This window comes from Triticum aestivum, chromosome 5D, assembly GCF_018294505.1.
Source record: "Triticum aestivum cultivar Chinese Spring chromosome 5D, IWGSC CS RefSeq v2.1, whole genome shotgun sequence".
Taxonomy (NCBI): Eukaryota; Viridiplantae; Streptophyta; class Magnoliopsida; order Poales; family Poaceae; genus Triticum; species Triticum aestivum.
Window position 1 is genome coordinate 372,187,192 of NC_057808.1, and position 16,532 is coordinate 372,203,723.

A 16,532-nucleotide genomic window follows, 5' to 3' on the forward strand; every position below is an offset into this window, starting at 1 on the left:
CGGACAAACTAGAAAACAGACGCAAACCCATAAAAAAGGAATAAAAATCATTTTTTAACAATGCCATGTGTCGGCCTGGGTGGGGTGGGGGTGGGGGGGGGGGGTTGAGCACCGGCATGCGTCGCGTCAACTATTCAACGCCTTCGGGCTCCAATTAGGAGTACTCTCTAATTAGGAATAGCCGGGGATACACAACGCCTTCGTCAATGAGTGTGTTGGGTCCAGCTTGCATGAGTTCGCTAGGCCCATGCCAAATGGGAGGCCCATTTGTTAGCAGGGCCAGTTACGAGAACACGTAGCTTGTTCACTCCTATGTTTTTATGTCTATTCTCTACATATATACATCTTAATCATGATTTATCATCATTTAAGATGCCCCAAATTATCTCTTAGGGGGTAGAAGGTGTATTTAATCTTAGCCATCCATTGATCATGAGTAGTGATTTTGGTTAATTTGTGGCAATTTATTTTGATGTGTCGAAAATGAAAAGGTTTTAAATGGACTTAGCAATTATTTTGTAATATAATAGAGATCTCCCATATATGGTGGTAAAAGACCAGCATATTTTATGTCATACGGCAAATGGATCGTATGGCTAGATGTATCTTCATGCTTTTGTTGTGCAGCCCCTAAAGCTAAAGAGATCATTCCCGTGGTGTGTTTTGTTTGTGTAGTACTTGATGGATAGCACATCCATGTCTAACACAACAAAAGTAATGAATATCCCTAAAAAACACAACAAAAGAAATAATTCCATTAATTCTCCTTATTTATTTTATTTCTTACTTATCATGGTGGGTTAATGAAGCGTTATTTTCTTCCTTCTTTGTTCACATACGTCAAAAAATCTAATATCACATATCAATATTATTAATTACTCTTTCGTTATTCCCTTATTTATTATGAGGCATCAAATAAATATTTTTTCATTCCTTATTTGAACGAGATGAAGATTATAGAATTAATATCATTTATTAACCATGTTACTATTCCTTTACTTATCAATATGCATCAATTATGTATTTATTTCCTTACTGATTTGTATCCATTGTTGGAGAAGTAACCATCACGAAGACCGCCAACTCTCATTAATAGTACTCCCTCCTTCCATCTATATATGGCCTAATGCGTTTTTCAAGACTGTCTTTGACTATTGATAAGATTAGTAATACATGAGATGTATAATGTGAAAATTATATCATTGGAAGCTCCTTTCACGTATGAATTTGATGGTATGCTTTGTGTAACTTGCATGTCGTATATTATTGCTTTAAAACTTGGTCAATTTAGCCTTGAAAACTGTATTAGGCACTATATAGATGGAAAGAGGGAGTAAAAATAATAATGTGTTTCATTTATTTCCTTATTGATCACCACAAAGGACTATTATTTTCATCCTTATTTGTGCACGACGAAAAGTTGAAATTAACCCTATGCGGTCACTGACACACCGTTAGTTTGAATGCATATTGAATTTTCTCTTTTTTTCACCATTTAGGGTTGGCATGAACCCATTGTCAAAAACCAAGGTCTAGGGATACATGAAGGAACTACTCTTCTATGTTCCAACGATGGTTGGTTCACTACGTGTCACCGCATGATGTACGCTCGAACCGAAATGCGCTCTGTTCTACTACGAAGAAAATGCCATTTTTCAAACAAACTATGAGGAAACCAACAACAACCTGTAGGTGGCTGGTGAAACGTTATTGCAGAACATAGCCAGCATCCAATCCAATCCCCAATTGGTACCGCAACCCACAAAAATCTCTCCCAATGGATATGCAGTATTCAAGAGTTGGTATCTATGTCACGGGCTGAGCACATCACTCACTCATCATCGCCATATCTTCAGTTAAAACCTCCCAAAAAGGGAAAAAAAATCCTATACGACCGGGTCATACGGACCCGATCGTGAGACCCACTCGAGCGTGCACCAACTGGCCGTCCGAATCTCAACGCAACAACCGTCTCCTTCCCCACTTTACTTCCAAATCACGATTCTAATCTCTCCAACGTCCCGAAAATCCAGCCGCCGGTCATGCCATTCTCGCCACCGCCTGATCGGACGCCTGCACCTGCAACACTTTCCCAGGGAGCCTCGCCGCCGACGGTGCCGGCGCGGTGGCGCCAATCAGCAAAACTGTACATCATTGTTATCACACAGTTTACATCAAATCCATTTATACAACAGAAAACCTCCACAATCTGCATGAACTATCCTATCTTGACTTGAGAAAATTCTGAAGAAAAATAAACAAAGCATCTACTATCCTAAGCAAATTCCTGATTGTTTGGTCTGCTGAGCGAAATAACTTCTCATCATTTCTAGAAAGCACTGAATCCTGATCGACAGAGGCATGCACGACATCAGATTGTTGGTCGTTCGTCAGTTTCGACAGAGTAAACGGATGCTGATGAAAAGAGCACATAGCTAGAGCCACCAGAGCAGACTAACCAAAACCAGGTTCACGCCCGCCGCGCTCCCTGCCTGACCACCCGCCGGCGCTGTCCTCCAGCGGTTGCCCGAACACCACCTGCCCTTATCCATGGTGCCCATGCCCCTGCCCGAACGGGAGCGGGCCACGGCCGCCGCTGATTGGCGCCACCGCGCCCGGCACCGTCGGCGGCAAGGCTCCCAGGGGAAGGTGTTGCGGGTGCATGTCAGGCGGTGGCGACGAGAATGGCATGACCGGCGGCTGGATTTTCGGGGCGCTGGAGAGATTAGAATAGTAATTTAGAAATAAAGTGGGGAAGGAGACGGTTGTTGCGTTGAGATTCGGACGACCCGGTCGTATAGGATTTTTTTTCCCAAAAAGGCTTCCGTATGCCACAGCCGAGGGAGGGGGCTGCGGAAATAATAACTGAACCGAAAGGCACGCCGCTGCTCCTCGCCAAAAGGCCCTTTTGGCGCACACAAAAGCTCCCATACTTTCAGTTACAGAGAGAGAGGACAAAACTCGCCCCATGCCGCTATAAAAAACCAACAGTGCCCAAGCACATTCCTTCCCAAGTACCCATTGCCTCGCAACGCCCCAAGGACCGACCCCGACCCCGAATCCACCCCAATCCCCTCTCGACAACAATCATCCAGTACTCACGAGATGCGTAGAGGCATGCATTCATCTGTGAAGAAGAGTAGCCCCCGTGCTCCTCCTCTTGCTCCGGTGCTCCTGCTGATCTGCGGCCTCTCGCTGCTGCAGCGCCCGGCCTCCGCCGAGATAAAGGCGAGTGGAGCGGGCGGGTTGCTGGCTGCTGGCCCTTGGCGCGCCCTCTTCTTCTTGGTTCGCTTCTCCTTTTGTTTGTTTTTGCTGGTGATGATAAAGGTTTGCTGATTGGCTGCAGTCGTATGTTGTGTACCTCGGATTCCACTCGCATGGCAGGGAGGGCGCCGCGCTGGCCTCCAACCAGGAACGCGCCAAGAACTCCCACTACCAGTTCTTGGGCTCCGTCCTGGGAAGGTAGGTCGAATCCAAACGTCCCTCCTGCCGATCAGTCCAAAGTAGATGAACATACTTCCGATTTCTGAATTTGATTTGTGTGTGCGAATCGAATGCCTGTATCTGCATGCAGCGAGGAGAAGGCGCAGGACGCCATCTTCTACTCCTACACCAGGTACATCAATGGCTTCGCCGCCACGCTGGAGGAAGAAGACGCAATGCAGATCTCAAGTAATGCCTTCAACTCTTCATCATCATCTTCATCGTTTGTCTTCTTCTTGCACTGGATAATTTATGTTTTCCTCTACACGGCACTTGCATGTGCTTTTTGCTGGGTGTGGGATTCTGTTTTGATGGGTTCTTATTAAGCTGTGATTACGTGGATGCAGAGCACCCGAGCGTGATCTCTGTTTTCCCCAACAGAGGGCATAAGCTGCACACCACCCGGTCATGGGAGTTCCTCGGGATGGAGAAGGACGGGCGGGTGAGGCCCAACTCCATCTGGGCCAAGGCAAGGTACGGCGAGGGCGTCATCATCGGCAACCTAGACACCGGTACGTGCTTATTACTCCTTGTACGTATACATACATGATCTCATCAGGCCATTACTCACGAGTACGGCAGTGCTGATCATTTCAAAAATGTCACCGGTTCAGTCTAGAGTCTACTAGGTCCACTCCATTTATTCACGTTAGTACTGTAGTAAATGGCCATCCCTTTGAGCAGTATAGAGTAGAGTAGACACTGTGCGTGGGTCAGACCAAAACAGCGGTCCAGTTTTCTGGCACGGGCCGACCCGTGTAGGTGTAGCGGAGGCACTAGGCAGGCAGCCGGTGCCTGCGCTGTGCAGTGGGCGTGTGCGGTGCGATGCGGTGCACGCAGAGCGCGCAGGCGCAGCCGCTGCCCGGCTGCGCCTGCATTGCAATCGGAATCTGGCCCAGACGCACCTCCCGTTTCCCTGGTGGATGGCAGGCTCGCCGCTGAGGATTTTATCACGGCCCTGTGCGGTGCGCGCGCTTGCCTTGAGTCGAGCGTCCCGGAGCCGTCGGTTTTCATGAGCCGTTGGGAGTTGGGACTTGGAACTACCACGGCCGTAGTTCAACGGCCGCTTTGGTCCTGGCAGTGCAGGTGTCAGAAATGGTGGCCGAAAATCTTATTGGTGCCACTAGTAGTATTTTGATAGGTGTGGCTAGGTCTCAGTCGACTAAGATTTAACAATGTCTCAGTCGACTAAGATTTAACAATGTCTCAGTCGACTAAGATTTAACAATGTCTCAGTCAGATAACATACTCCCTCCGTCCTTTAAAGAATGTACTTTCAACTTTGTTGGAAAGCCAAATTTTTTTATGTTTGACCGTATTTATATAATAATAGATCAACATTTATACCATCAAACTAGTAGCATTAGATTCATGATAAAATATATTTTTATCATATACTTGTTTGGTTTCATAAACATTGATATCTTTTTGCACAAACTCGGTCAAACTTTGAGATAGTTTGACCTTCCAATAATGTTGGAAGTACACTCTTTAAAGGACAGAGGGAGTAAGACATATCCCTAGACTATGTTACTACCTTCATGGTGGATAGTAACATAACTATGGTAACATGCAAAACTGAAAATAAAATTTTACACGGATCTTAATATAACATCTCACGGATATAGCATCGACTGAGACTTCGTTAAGCCTTAGCCTTAGTAGACTAAAACTTAGCATGTTTATTTCCTTGGAAACAAATGTTTTCTCGAGAAAAATGTATTCTCGTTTTTCAAGTGATGAAAATGGTGCTACCACGGCCGCAACTGACCGATGAAGTAGCTAGCCTGTGACATTGTAACTGTGACTGCGAGGGACACGGCAGCGTTCAAAGCGTGCATCACAAGTCCACTCCTCCACGCCAGCTGCTGCTTGGCCTGGCTTGTAGCACGCACGTAGACGTCCGTGGGGCGACAGCACAGGCCCGGCGTCGTCGACAGGGAATCCGGGACGCCGAGTCAAATCCCTCCTCATCCCCGGCCCCCGGCTCCGGCGACTACGCTACTCCTGCTACTATACCACGCAGCGCGGGGCCACCGCCCGGCATGCACGCAAGCATGCATGTGACTGAAATTATTTTAACTTATGTTTACACCGGTGGCCGGTTCGTTCATGCAGGGGTGTGGCCGGAGGCCGGCAGCTTCAGCGACGACGGCATGGGCCCGGTGCCGGCGCGGTGGCGGGGCGTCTGCCACGACCAGTCCTCCTCCGACGACGCCCAGGTCCGCTGCAACAGGTCCGTCCGTGCGTGCCCATCCTCCTCCTCCACCTCTTGTACTGTATACTCGTACGCACGGGCTCACGGCCCTCCGTGGCTCCATGCGTCGCCTGGGGCGCCGCGCATGCCGACGTGCGGTTCAAGCTCTGTACTGCGCGCGTTATCCCGACGTGGTTTGGTTTTTGTCCGCCGTTGGTTGGTTCGTGTTGTTTAGTGTTTCGCCAACGTGGCTTGACTTGACCGCTGTCGTTGTGCAATGTACAGCGCTTTGTAGGGCGTAAACTAACTATTGCCCCACCTACTGGCTGTCTTCTTTAGTGGCAAGAGGCCGACTGCGGTTCGAGAGAGACATGCCTTGACCTAACTAAGATTTGTCCCATAAGTTCAGGCAAGTGCTGGTGGTTATTTTAACCAACGATCTCGACATGCCCTTGGACACTGAGTTTGTGAATAATGGGCTTAAACTGTAGGGCTTGTGCTCGCCTAATCTGACTACAGACGGGCAGTGCATAAGTGGTAAATGCTCATGCTAACAATGCCTTGAACAGTTGGAACTGTGCAACATAACCACAAGAAAAAAGTCAGCCATGCCCATGCAAATGCAAGTGCAACAATGTCCACAGTTTCAGACACATGGTAATGGCATTGCACTACTGCCAGTGTGCCACCATGCTAACAAGGTGCGAAATGGAAAATAAACCAAACCAGAAAACCTCTAGCACTGTAGGCCTGTAGCGCACTAGCATGCTTGCCTCTGCACAACCGTGCCTCTCCTGCCCTCCTTTCCGCTGAGCATCTGCCCCTACCAATAGTCCACGCTGCAGTCCACGCCGCGAATCATGTGAGCGAGCCAGCGAGCGAGAGCGTAGGCAGGCAGGCAGAGCTCGCATCCTCAGTCATCGTCAACAGATCGATGGCACCTTTCCGCTGTTGGCTGCCAGTGTGAGTGTGGTGGCGCCACAGATTGCAGCCATGATTCCCCTCTAAGTATCACCCCAGAAAGATTTCCGTCTCTTTGTCGTGCGCTTTCCCATGATTACATGTTGCCCCCAGTCGCCCCGGGCATCGTGCTTGTCCCTACGTATCCCTCCCCTCTTTGCATCCAGCTCCATCGATCGGCCTGCTTCAGGTACCGTATCGATCCACGAGCAGCCGCTAGGCACCACGCAGTTCGCTCACATCTCAGAAAAGCTCCAAAGTGGCGCCCTGGTCCATGCACGGCACAAGCTTGGCTTCGCTCTCGACCCTTTCTGCGTCGGGGTCCATGGCTCCTGCGCGAGCTTAGCATGTGCTGTGCGATCATCTGCCGCGGCTAGGGCCAGCCCGCTCGCGCGACAACCTATAATGCAGCGTGCCAGATGAAACGCAGTCCTGGGTGGAAACATGCCAAGAGTGCATCTTGTCTGCATGCACGCTAGGACCATCCTCATCACACTAAGAAAATTCCTCCTTCAAATCAACAGTGTTGGCTGCTGCTCCTCCAAGCAAGATTCTCCTGGAAACATCATGGTGTTGTTGATAGTTAGACAATTATTACTAGCTTAACTTTGCAAGCGGCTCATCATGGCGTTCCATGCACGACGTTGATGTGAACTGTGGTTCTGATTGTGATTGTGATGAGCGCGCGCCGCATGCAGGAAGCTGATCGGCGCGCAGTACTTCAACAAGGGGTACGCGGCCACGGTGGGGCGGGCGGGCGCAGGCGCGAGCCCGGCCAGCACGCGGGACAGCGACGGGCACGGCACGCACACGCTGTCCACCGCCGCGGGCCGCTTCGTGCCGGGCGCCAACCTGTTCGGCTACGGCAACGGCACGGCCAAGGGCGGCGCCCCCGGCGCGCGCGTCGCGGCGTACAAGGTGTGCTGGCGCCCCGTCAACGGCAGCGAGTGCTTCGACGCCGACATCATCGCGGCCTTCGACGCGGCCATCCACGACGGGGTCGACGTCCTCTCCGTCTCCCTCGGCGGCGCGCCCACCGACTACTTCAGGGACGGCGTCGCCATCGGGTCGTTCCACGCCGTCAGGAACGGCGTCACCGTGGTCACCTCCGCTGGCAACTCCGGGCCCGGGGCCGGCACGGTGTCCAACACCGCGCCGTGGCTCGTCACCGTGGGGGCCAGCACCATGGACCGCGAGTTCCCGGCCTACCTGGTCCTCGGCAACAAGAAGCGGATCAAAGTATGTTGCTTCTGCCCGAATTATCTTCAGTCGATTCTGCTTATGTGACCATCTCTCCCGTGGTAAGGTAACACTTTTATCTTTTGCACAGGGACAAAGCCTGTCGCCGGTGCCCCTGCCTGCCAACAAGCATTACCGGCTGATCAGCTCTGTAGAGGCCAAGGCAGAAGATGCAACAGTGGCCCAAGCGTAAGATAACTCGATCGTGCTGCTGAAATTTACTTTCAATTGTTTGACAGACATGAAACTGTAACCATCTTATTATGATTGCAGGCAACTGTGCATGGAGGGGTCGCTGGACAAGAAGAAAGCGAGGGGGAAGATCGTGGTGTGCATGCGCGGGAAGAACGCGCGAGTGGAGAAAGGCGAGGCGGTTCATCGAGCCGGCGGGGTTGGGCTGGTGCTGGCGAATGACGAGGCCACCGGGAACGAGATGATCGCCGACGCGCACGTGCTCCCGGCCACCCACATCACCTATTCCGATGGAGTCGCGCTGCTCGCCTACATGAATTCAACCAGGTAGGTGCTGCATATATACACATATTTCAGGAATGCCATGAACAGGGCCTATTAGCTCAGCTGGTTAGAGCGTCGTGCTAATGACGCGAAGGTCACAGGTTCGAGACCTGTATGGGCCATTATTATTTTTGTCGACCTTTTTTTGATCCTGAACATCAAAATGTTGTGCAGGTTGGCGTCGGGCTACATCACCCTGCCAAACACCGCGCTGGAGACGAAGCCGGCGCCGTTCATGGCCGCCTTCTCCTCTCAGGGCCCAAACACGGTCACTCCTCAGATCCTCAAGGTCCGGCCGGCTTTTCTCTCACAAGATTGGCCATGCCGCCCTTAATCACAGTAACATCTCTACCACCATGCTAAGCATCTTAGCGTATGTTGCGTGTGTCGCAGCCTGACATCACCGCGCCGGGGGTGAGCATCCTGGCGGCCTTCACCGGCCTGGCCGGCCCGACCGGCCTCACCTTCGACAGCCGCCGCGTCCTCTTCAACTCCGAGTCCGGCACCTCCATGTCCTGCCCGCACGTCGCCGGCATCGCCGGCCTCCTCAAGGCCCTCCACCCCGACTGGAGCCCCGCCGCCATCAAGTCCGCCATCATGACCACCAGTAAATGAATTAGTTGAACAACAAAAACACTTCAGACCAATCTCCCCCGTGCTGCCGCTGACGAGAAGACTCGTCGTTTCGTCTCTTGCAGCCAGGGTGCAGGACAACACGCGGAGGCCGATGAGCAACTCGTCGTTCCTGCGCGCCACGCCCTTCGCCTACGGCGCCGGCCACGTGCAGCCCAACCGCGCCGCCGACCCGGGCCTCGTCTACGACACGAACGCCACGGACTACCTCCACTTCCTCTGCGCGCTGGGCTACAACTCCACCGTGATCGGCACGTTCATGGACGGCCCGAACGCCTGCCCGGCGAGGCCGCGGAAGCCGGAGGACCTCAACTACCCGTCGGTCACGGTGCCCCACCTGTCCGCGTCCGGCGAGCCGCGCACCGTCACGAGGAGGGTGCGGAACGTGGGCGCGGAGCCGGCGGCGTACGACGTGAGGGTCCGCGAGCCGCGCGGCGTGTCCGTGTCCGTGCGGCCCAGCCGGCTGGAGTTCGCCGCGGCGGGGGAGGAGAAGGAGTTCGCCGTGACGTTCAGGGCCAGGGCGGGGCGTTTCTTGCCCGGCGAGTACGTGTTCGGGCAGATGGTGTGGTCGGACGGCGCCGGGCGGCGCCGCCACCGCGTCAGGAGCCCCGTCGTCGTCAGGGTCGGCGCCCATAGGACGAGCAAAACCAGTGTCCCCGTCGCCTGACGAGCTTCGCTGTTTCGTTATCAGCAAACGATGCGCTGAACAAAAAAGTTCGGTCCGTCGACAACAAGTGTCCATATGTGCCAGTACAAACTGTTCTTTGAGCGGTTAATGAAGTTGGACTTGGATATACTTCTTGATAAAAAAGAAGTTCAACGTACTTTTCTCTACTCAAACAAAATTAAGATTGGGCGTCATCTCTACTGTCTCTACTCTCTTTTTTCTTCTTTTTTGCGGGTAGTAAAGCTTCTACTATTAATCAAGGAACGTCCAGATTACAGTCCAAATCCTATATACATAACGAGTTGATCCCCGCTATTCTATTTATCTCAACATGCACACATGCCACATTATCACAGGCCTAGCACTAATGCATGAGAAAAAGTTTTTCATTATTTTGGTCTCATGCACACCTTTCACCTCACCACACATGCCACCTCATCAAAAGTCCCACTCAAAATGCATGAAAAAAAGTTTTTCATTACATTATACTCCCTCTGTCCCATAATATAAGAGCGTTTTTTACACTACATTAGTGTCAAAAATGCTCTTATATTATGAGACGGAGGGAGTACCACTTATATTCAAAATATTTTTTTACTACACAATAATCAAATAAAATATACAATATTTATTTTTAGCTTTAATTCATATATTATTAATTTAACGATAAAGCTTCATAAAATCAAATCACTGAAATATATTGCAATCGATTCCTGCAGCAACGCGCGCGGTATTCTCTAGTTATATAAATCAACTACTTCAGAGGCTAGAACCCAGCCCGACTATTGTTTTACCCTCAACTCTAGCAAACTTTGCTAACAAGTCACTGACTAAAATTTGACTGCGAAACACAGGACAAACAAAGTGACCTCCGGAGTACGAGCAAGGCAGCCCAGGACCTGGTTGAGAAAATAGGTGCAAAAAATCGTGTGCGCATGTAGTTTAGTGGCATGTATGATGGTTGATGGGGTTTGGCAGCCTAGCACATTTGATAGCGGCGGCTTCTTGCATGCGTTTTTTTAGTTTTAAACAGTAGGAGAGGCTCAAGTAGAATCCTAAAAGAAGTTAATCCAGATAAGAAGGGATGGAAATACAAAAAATGACAACAAGACCAAAGAGGATCAAGACTTTCACTGTATTTCCGCCACAAAAGATCAGTTGTGGTTCTCTCTTTCCAAGCTCAGAGAGATGCAACTCCCACTCTGCTTACACCCTGCAGTCCCTGGGATCGACGACCGGCATGTATCAGGACCTGATCTGGGGTACTTGGGCTCCGGCGAAGCTCAAGCTGTTTGCATGGCTCCTCCACCAGAACAGATTGTGGTGCAACGACCGTCTCCAGCGTAGGGGCTGGACCAACGACTACTTTTGTCAGCTCTGCCTCAGAAACCTTGAGAGCTCTGCGCACTTATTCTGCGAATGCACTTTTACGAAGACGATCTGGGCTGAGCTGTCTTCATGGCAGCACTGTCAGGGTTTGAATCATGCTTGCGAAATCAACGACAACAGCTCTCTGGAGAAGGTGGCAACCTTGGTCTCCGCGACATAGCCAGCGTTCACGAAAGGAATAAAATCCTTGGTGATGCTTGCAATGTGGAAAATCTGGCAGTAATGCAACCACTGCGTTTTCAGGAGGAAGGAGGCAAGGGTGCGGGACGTGCTCGACGAAATCAGAAGAGATCTTAGCCTGTGGCAACAAAGTGGAGTTAAATTTCTTCAGAGCCCCTTCGGGGATCCGCCGTGAGATTGTAGCCTCCGCTACGGTGCAGTCGGCACCCTTTTTCTTCTTTCTTTTCTTATCTCCTTGATCCCAGGATCACCGCATTTGTCACTTTTACCATTGCTCCATGCTTAAATGAATGAAACACCAGCCAAGGCTGGCACTTAAAAAAAAGCTCAGAGAGATGGAGTAATGTGCCCGAAGATAAAATTGTTGCGTTCCTTCGAGATATTCCAGGCAACAATACCAACTATTTCAAAAGTGCATCTGCCTGCTGCTTGGTCAAGGGATTTGTTGAAGGCCTCCTTTCATCCATTCCTGCTCCAATGCCACTCACAATGCCTGCAAGCCTAGCCCTTTGTTCCCTTTCTCGAATCAGCTCTTCCCTCCTATCCCCTGCTATCCCCTGCATCGCCAATTGCATCCACTGCTTCATTCCCATTGAGGAAATGATTGTCAACAAGATACACCACGTACTCCAGCTCCCAATGCCAGAACCCACACGCATTCTATGAGCCAAATAGACCAGAAAAGAGGAAAAATTTAAGCACACCATGTGCTCAAATCCAACAAAAAATATTCATCCCTTGCAGAACAGAAAGAAGAAGGGTGGTGGGCAACTTACATTGCACACTTGTAGAACACCCAACCCTCATGCTTCTCTGTGTTCGACAAGTAGAACTGCACCTGCGTGCGGTAGTGAGGGCATCAGATGAGAGGGAGCACCACAGCCCGCTTGCTGAGAGATGACCTCGCCGAGCTCACGGACATGGCAGTGGCGGTGGCAGGTGGAGAAGGGGAGGGAACCTGAGGACTGGTCAAGCGGGGCGGCATACGAGCTCAATACGCGCTATTGTGACCGTATAATCACATCTTGTCGTATATAGTGAGCGTATTGCATGTATTCCTAAGTACGGTGACCAAAGTGAGCACATGCCGCACAATTAGTGACTTCCAATGCATTTTACTCTTTTTAGTAGGTTGGAAACGAAGACCTAAACTGTGCGTACTGATCTTAGCCTGGCCCCTTTGCTTCCATGGTGGGCTATGTTTCCCTTTTCTCTTTCTAGGATTTGGGCCTTTGAACTACAATTGCTTACCGACTAGGAAATCCTGATAAGGCAAGGGGACCCTATATCCCCATACTTGTTCTTGATTGCAGCAGAGGGCCTTTCATGCCTATTGAGATCAAAAAGTGAGTCATCAAACCTTCATGGTATAACTGTGGCACCTACGGCGCCGCCGGTAAACCATTTACTTTTCGCAGATGACAACCTGCTGTTTTTTAAGGCCAACAGTATGGAAGCTACGGAGGTCCACAGAACCTTGGATGTGTACTGCCAAGCTTCGGGTTAGCGTATAAATTATGACAAATCGTCAATCTTTTTGAGCAAAGGAGTTCCTGATAGTGTGTGCCAACAAATCAAAGATACATTGCATGTACCCAATGAAACTCTAAATGAAAAGTATCTGGGGATGCCAAGTGATATTGGTACCTCTAAGAATGGAGCGTTTAAATACTTGAAAGATAGGCTGTGGAACAAGGTCCAAGGATGGATAGAGAAAAACTTGTCCATGGCAGGCAAGGAGGTATTGGTCAAAGCGGTAGCACAAGCAGTCCCGGTCTATTCCATGTCATGTTTTAAGCTGCCAAGAGGCCTGTGCGAACACCTGAACATGTTGATTCGAAAATTCTGGTGGGGGAGTAAGAATGGACAACGCAAGCCTAACTGGGTATCATGGAAGGCTATGACACAACCAAAGAACATGGGGGTTTGGGCTTCAAAGATTTTGAGCTTTTTAACTTGGCCATGTTAGCTAAGCAGGCTTGGAGGATTTTGCAAAACCCTGAGTCCCTAAGTGCCTGCATATTGAGAAGTATTTACTTCACAACTTCCTTGTTTTTGGAAGCTTCTCTGGGAAGTCATCCAAGCCAAATCTGGCGAGCGGTAATAGAAGGGAAAGATGTGATGAAACAAGGGCTGATTAAACGGATTGGCAATGGAGAGTCAACCGACATTTGGAATGACAATTGGCTGCCCCGCACTGAAATGATGCGGCCCTATGGTAGCAAGGTTCTGAACCCTCCTTCACAAGCCTCAGAACTTATAGATGTCACATCTGCCGCATGGAATAATGAGAAGGTAGCACAAGTTTTTCTGCCAATGGACGTGTCGGTTATTATGAGTATACCCCTCTGTACACGGAACATTCAAGATTTCTGGTCCTGGCATTATGAATCATCTGGTCTGTTCACAGTCCGGTCAGCGTATGCGATGCTGGTTTCTACCAGACAGAGGAGGGAAGCATGGCTCGAGGACATCCCCGGCGCTTCGTGTCTAGGCTCCGAGGGAAGTGCATGGGAATCGTTGTGGAAGACAAAAGTGCCTGGCAAGGTTTGGATGTTTCTATGGAGATTGGCAAGGCAATCTCTACCCACGGAGGATGTGAGAGCTCACAGAAACATGTCGAAAACTAGCTCGTGTGGGCTGTGCGGCGCACCGGATTCATGGCGTCATTCCCTACTGGAGTGCACCTCGTCCAGATGTGTTTGGGCCCTGGCTGATGCGAGTTTAACAGAACAGATGAGTGTCTCAACAGAGCCGAATGCTAAGCTCTGGCTCTTCTCTATGCTAGAAGCGTTATCGCATGCATCTTTTGTCAAACTCTCGGTGACACTTTGGGCAGTTTGGTGGGCTCGTCGTCAGGCAATCCACGAAGGAATCTTCCAGAGTCCACACACTACACACAATTTTGTGGAGAGATTCTTTGGCGAACTACAAAGTCTGGGAGACAGCAAGCAGGCCAACGGCTGCATCGGGTGGGACAAGGATTGTACCCTCGACTCGGCGCAAGGCTCAGCCAACAGGTTTTGCGAAAATTCATGTGGACGCCGGGGTTGGCCGCTTCAACAGAGGTGGCTCGGTTGCGGCCATATGCGGGGATGATCATGGAAACTACCTGGGCAGCTCGGCATTGGTGATTCCGGGGGTGGTTGATGTGGCGACGCTAGAAGCAATCGCTTGCCGTGAAGCACTTTCGCTGGCAGAAGATTTGCACATTCATGAGCTGGTCATTGCTTCGGACTCCAAGCTGATGATCAACGACATCAATAGAGGCTATGGAGGGAAGCACGGGGCTATCATCTCGGAGATTCGCTTGCGAGCCGCTGCTTTTAATTGTACCTTTGTTTTTTAGGGTCGCGCGTTGAATGGTGATGCTCATATCATAGCTAGATCTTCGCTTTCTGTTCATGGGGGCGCCATCTTTGGCTTGTCCACCCCCATGCAAATTGTATCCCACAAACTGTGGCTTATAATCAATAAAGTGTGTCTTACCCCTAAAAAAAAAGAAATCCCGTACCTGAATCCGTCCCTAACGCATCTACACTGTTGGTTACCGACTAGGAAACAACACGGCCACGGGCCTGGTCGCCTCATATCCCGCCGTACGTGCAACGCAAACCCTCGGCAGCCCACGTCGATCCACCGCTCATCTAAATATAATCCCGCGACCTCGCCTCTCACGCGAACTTGTCGAGTCTCTGGTTCGCCGTCAAATCTAAAGCGGGAAGGTGCGTGGACTCGGGGATTTGGGACCCATGTCGTTCGCTTACAAGTTCAGGTACATCGTCGTCGGCGACACAGGTGCGTGCCTTCTTCTCGACGCCGCGCCGCCTCGCGCGCTCTCCCGCTGTCCCATCTGTTCTCTTGCGCCTCTAGTCCATCGTCCCCTGATTCTATCATCGGTTCGTTGCGTGATCTCGAGAATCCATGCCGGTTATAAGTATAGAAAGCTCCGCCTTCGTCACTCGAAATCGGCCGGCCGGCGAGGGTGATCCTGTGATGCGATGCCTCGTGTGTAGAAGGCCGAGACCTTGTTCGTTTTTCTTCGATGGTTTGGACGATCAATCTTAGCTAGCATAAATCTCTTTGAAACCATGACCCTATATATGACCATGTTACGAATTTGCTGTCCCAGGGGTTGGGAAGTCATGCCTCCTGCTGCAGTTCACCGACAAGCGGTTCCAGCCCGTGCACGACCTGACCATCGGCGTCGAATTTGGACAGCGCATGGTCACCATCGGCAAGAAGAAAATAAAGCTTCAGATCTGGGACACGGTCTGTTAACTTAATTGTTCCGCTATATGTATAAACCTTCAGACGAAACTAGTTAAATGCATTCTCTACTGCTTTCAACATCATATCTTTATTATAAACCTCTACTGAAGTGAACTGCATCCTGATGATGCAGGCAGGCCAGGAGGCTTTCAGGTCAATCACTAAATCCTACTACAGAAGTGCGGCCGCTGCTCTTCTCGTTTATGACATCACCAGGTACATTCAACAGCTTAAGCATTTTAAGTTACCCTTGTTTTAGGAGGATTTACTACTCGTAGTCAGATATGAATGTCGATTTTTCCTCTGATGGAGAACAGGAGGGAGACCTTCAACCACGTCGCGAGCTGGCTGGAAGAAATGAGGGAGCAGGCGGACGGCAACAACAACATCACCATCATGCTGGTCGGAAACAAATCAGATTTAGCTCAGAGGCGAGCCGTCAGCACGGAAGAGGGCGAGCAGTTCGCCAAGGAGAACGGCCTCGCCTTCATGGAGACCTCGGCCAGGACCCGGCACAACGTGGAGGAGGTAACTCGAAGCACCGCATCGTGTCGCAGCGGCGCACAATTCATTCGCCATGGCCTTTTCCTCACATGACCTATATATGCACGCAGGCATTCCCTCAAAGCTCGTCCATGGTGTGCCAGAAGATCCAGGAAGGTGCCATTGATCTGTCCAAGGTGAGTGCCGTACTGCATTATGTTGTCTTGTATTTTTTGCTAGCAGGTGCTTATGGGGTTCATTTGACCATTGTTGTTTCTCTTGCAGAGTAGTGGTGTCACGCCCGGAGGTGATGATTTCAGTCGTCTCGAGCCTCTGCCTCCGTCTCGAGCCTCCGTCTGCTGCACCAGCTGAGCATAGCTTGGACGACTCAGTTCCGTCTCTCGGATCTTGTTTAATACTAGTGCAAATCAGTAGTAACTCCATGCTTTCAACCTCGAGCATATAGCCATATATATAGATCACTTGGCAGTTAAAATGATGTACATCGTTTCA

General features: G+C 50.4%; 2 protein-coding genes and 1 non-coding gene across 5 annotated transcripts; all 3 read left to right on the forward strand.

The window, feature by feature from the left end:
- The first annotated feature begins 2,961 nt into the window (after positions 1-2,961).
- LOC123121856 (subtilisin-like protease SBT5.3) lies at positions 2,962-9,889 on the forward strand. Of its 2 annotated transcripts, none has more exons than XM_044541935.1 (11): positions 2,962-3,228; positions 3,347-3,462; positions 3,575-3,672; positions 3,831-3,995; positions 5,602-5,719; positions 7,339-7,879; positions 7,971-8,068; positions 8,153-8,398; positions 8,570-8,684; positions 8,789-8,982; positions 9,094-9,889. In XM_044541935.1, exons 1-11 carry the CDS (start codon positions 3,106-3,108, stop codon positions 9,662-9,664), a joined length of 2,385 nt encoding a protein of 794 aa, XP_044397870.1. In that variant the 5' UTR covers positions 2,962-3,105; the 3' UTR covers positions 9,665-9,889. The 2 variants fall into 2 exon arrangements, with proteins under 2 accessions (XP_044397870.1, XP_044397869.1); XM_044541934.1 differs by having other exon boundaries at positions 2,963-3,228; positions 8,789-9,002.
- TRNAI-AAU (transfer RNA isoleucine (anticodon AAU)) lies at positions 8,444-8,517 on the forward strand. The gene has a single exon. It is a non-coding gene; the product is annotated as a tRNA-Ile (tRNA).
- A 4,986-nt stretch (positions 9,890-14,875) lies between the features above and the next one.
- On the forward strand, positions 14,876-16,532 carry LOC123124975 (ras-related protein RABB1c). 2 transcript variants are annotated; one of them, XM_044545520.1, is made up of 6 exons: positions 14,876-15,062; positions 15,397-15,536; positions 15,670-15,752; positions 15,854-16,064; positions 16,151-16,216; positions 16,305-16,532. In XM_044545520.1, exons 1-6 carry the CDS (start codon positions 15,017-15,019, stop codon positions 16,389-16,391), a joined length of 633 nt encoding a protein of 210 aa, XP_044401455.1. In that variant the 5' UTR covers positions 14,876-15,016; the 3' UTR covers positions 16,392-16,532. The 2 variants fall into 2 exon arrangements, with proteins under 2 accessions (XP_044401455.1, XP_044401453.1); XM_044545518.1 differs by lacking the exon at positions 14,876-15,062 and adding an exon at positions 15,071-15,312.

Excerpts from the sequence above, each read along its gene's own strand:
- LOC123124975 (XM_044545518.1), top strand. The coding sequence starts at position 15,189 with ATGCCGGTTATAAGTATAGAAAGCTCCGCCTTCGTCACTCGAAATCGG. Across the intron at positions 15,753-15,853 it reads CTCGTTTATGACATCACCAG|GAGGGAGACCTTCAACCACG; the intron begins GTACATTCAACA and ends GATGGAGAACAG. Across the intron at positions 16,217-16,304 it reads GTGCCATTGATCTGTCCAAG|AGTAGTGGTGTCACGCCCGG; the intron begins GTGAGTGCCGTA and ends TTTCTCTTGCAG.
- LOC123121856 (XM_044541934.1), top strand. The coding sequence starts at position 3,106 with ATGCGTAGAGGCATGCATTCATCTGTGAAGAAGAGTAGCCCCCGTGCT. Across the intron at positions 3,229-3,346 it reads CGGCCTCCGCCGAGATAAAG|TCGTATGTTGTGTACCTCGG; the intron begins GCGAGTGGAGCG and ends GATTGGCTGCAG. Across the intron at positions 3,463-3,574 it reads TTGGGCTCCGTCCTGGGAAG|CGAGGAGAAGGCGCAGGACG; the intron begins GTAGGTCGAATC and ends ATCTGCATGCAG.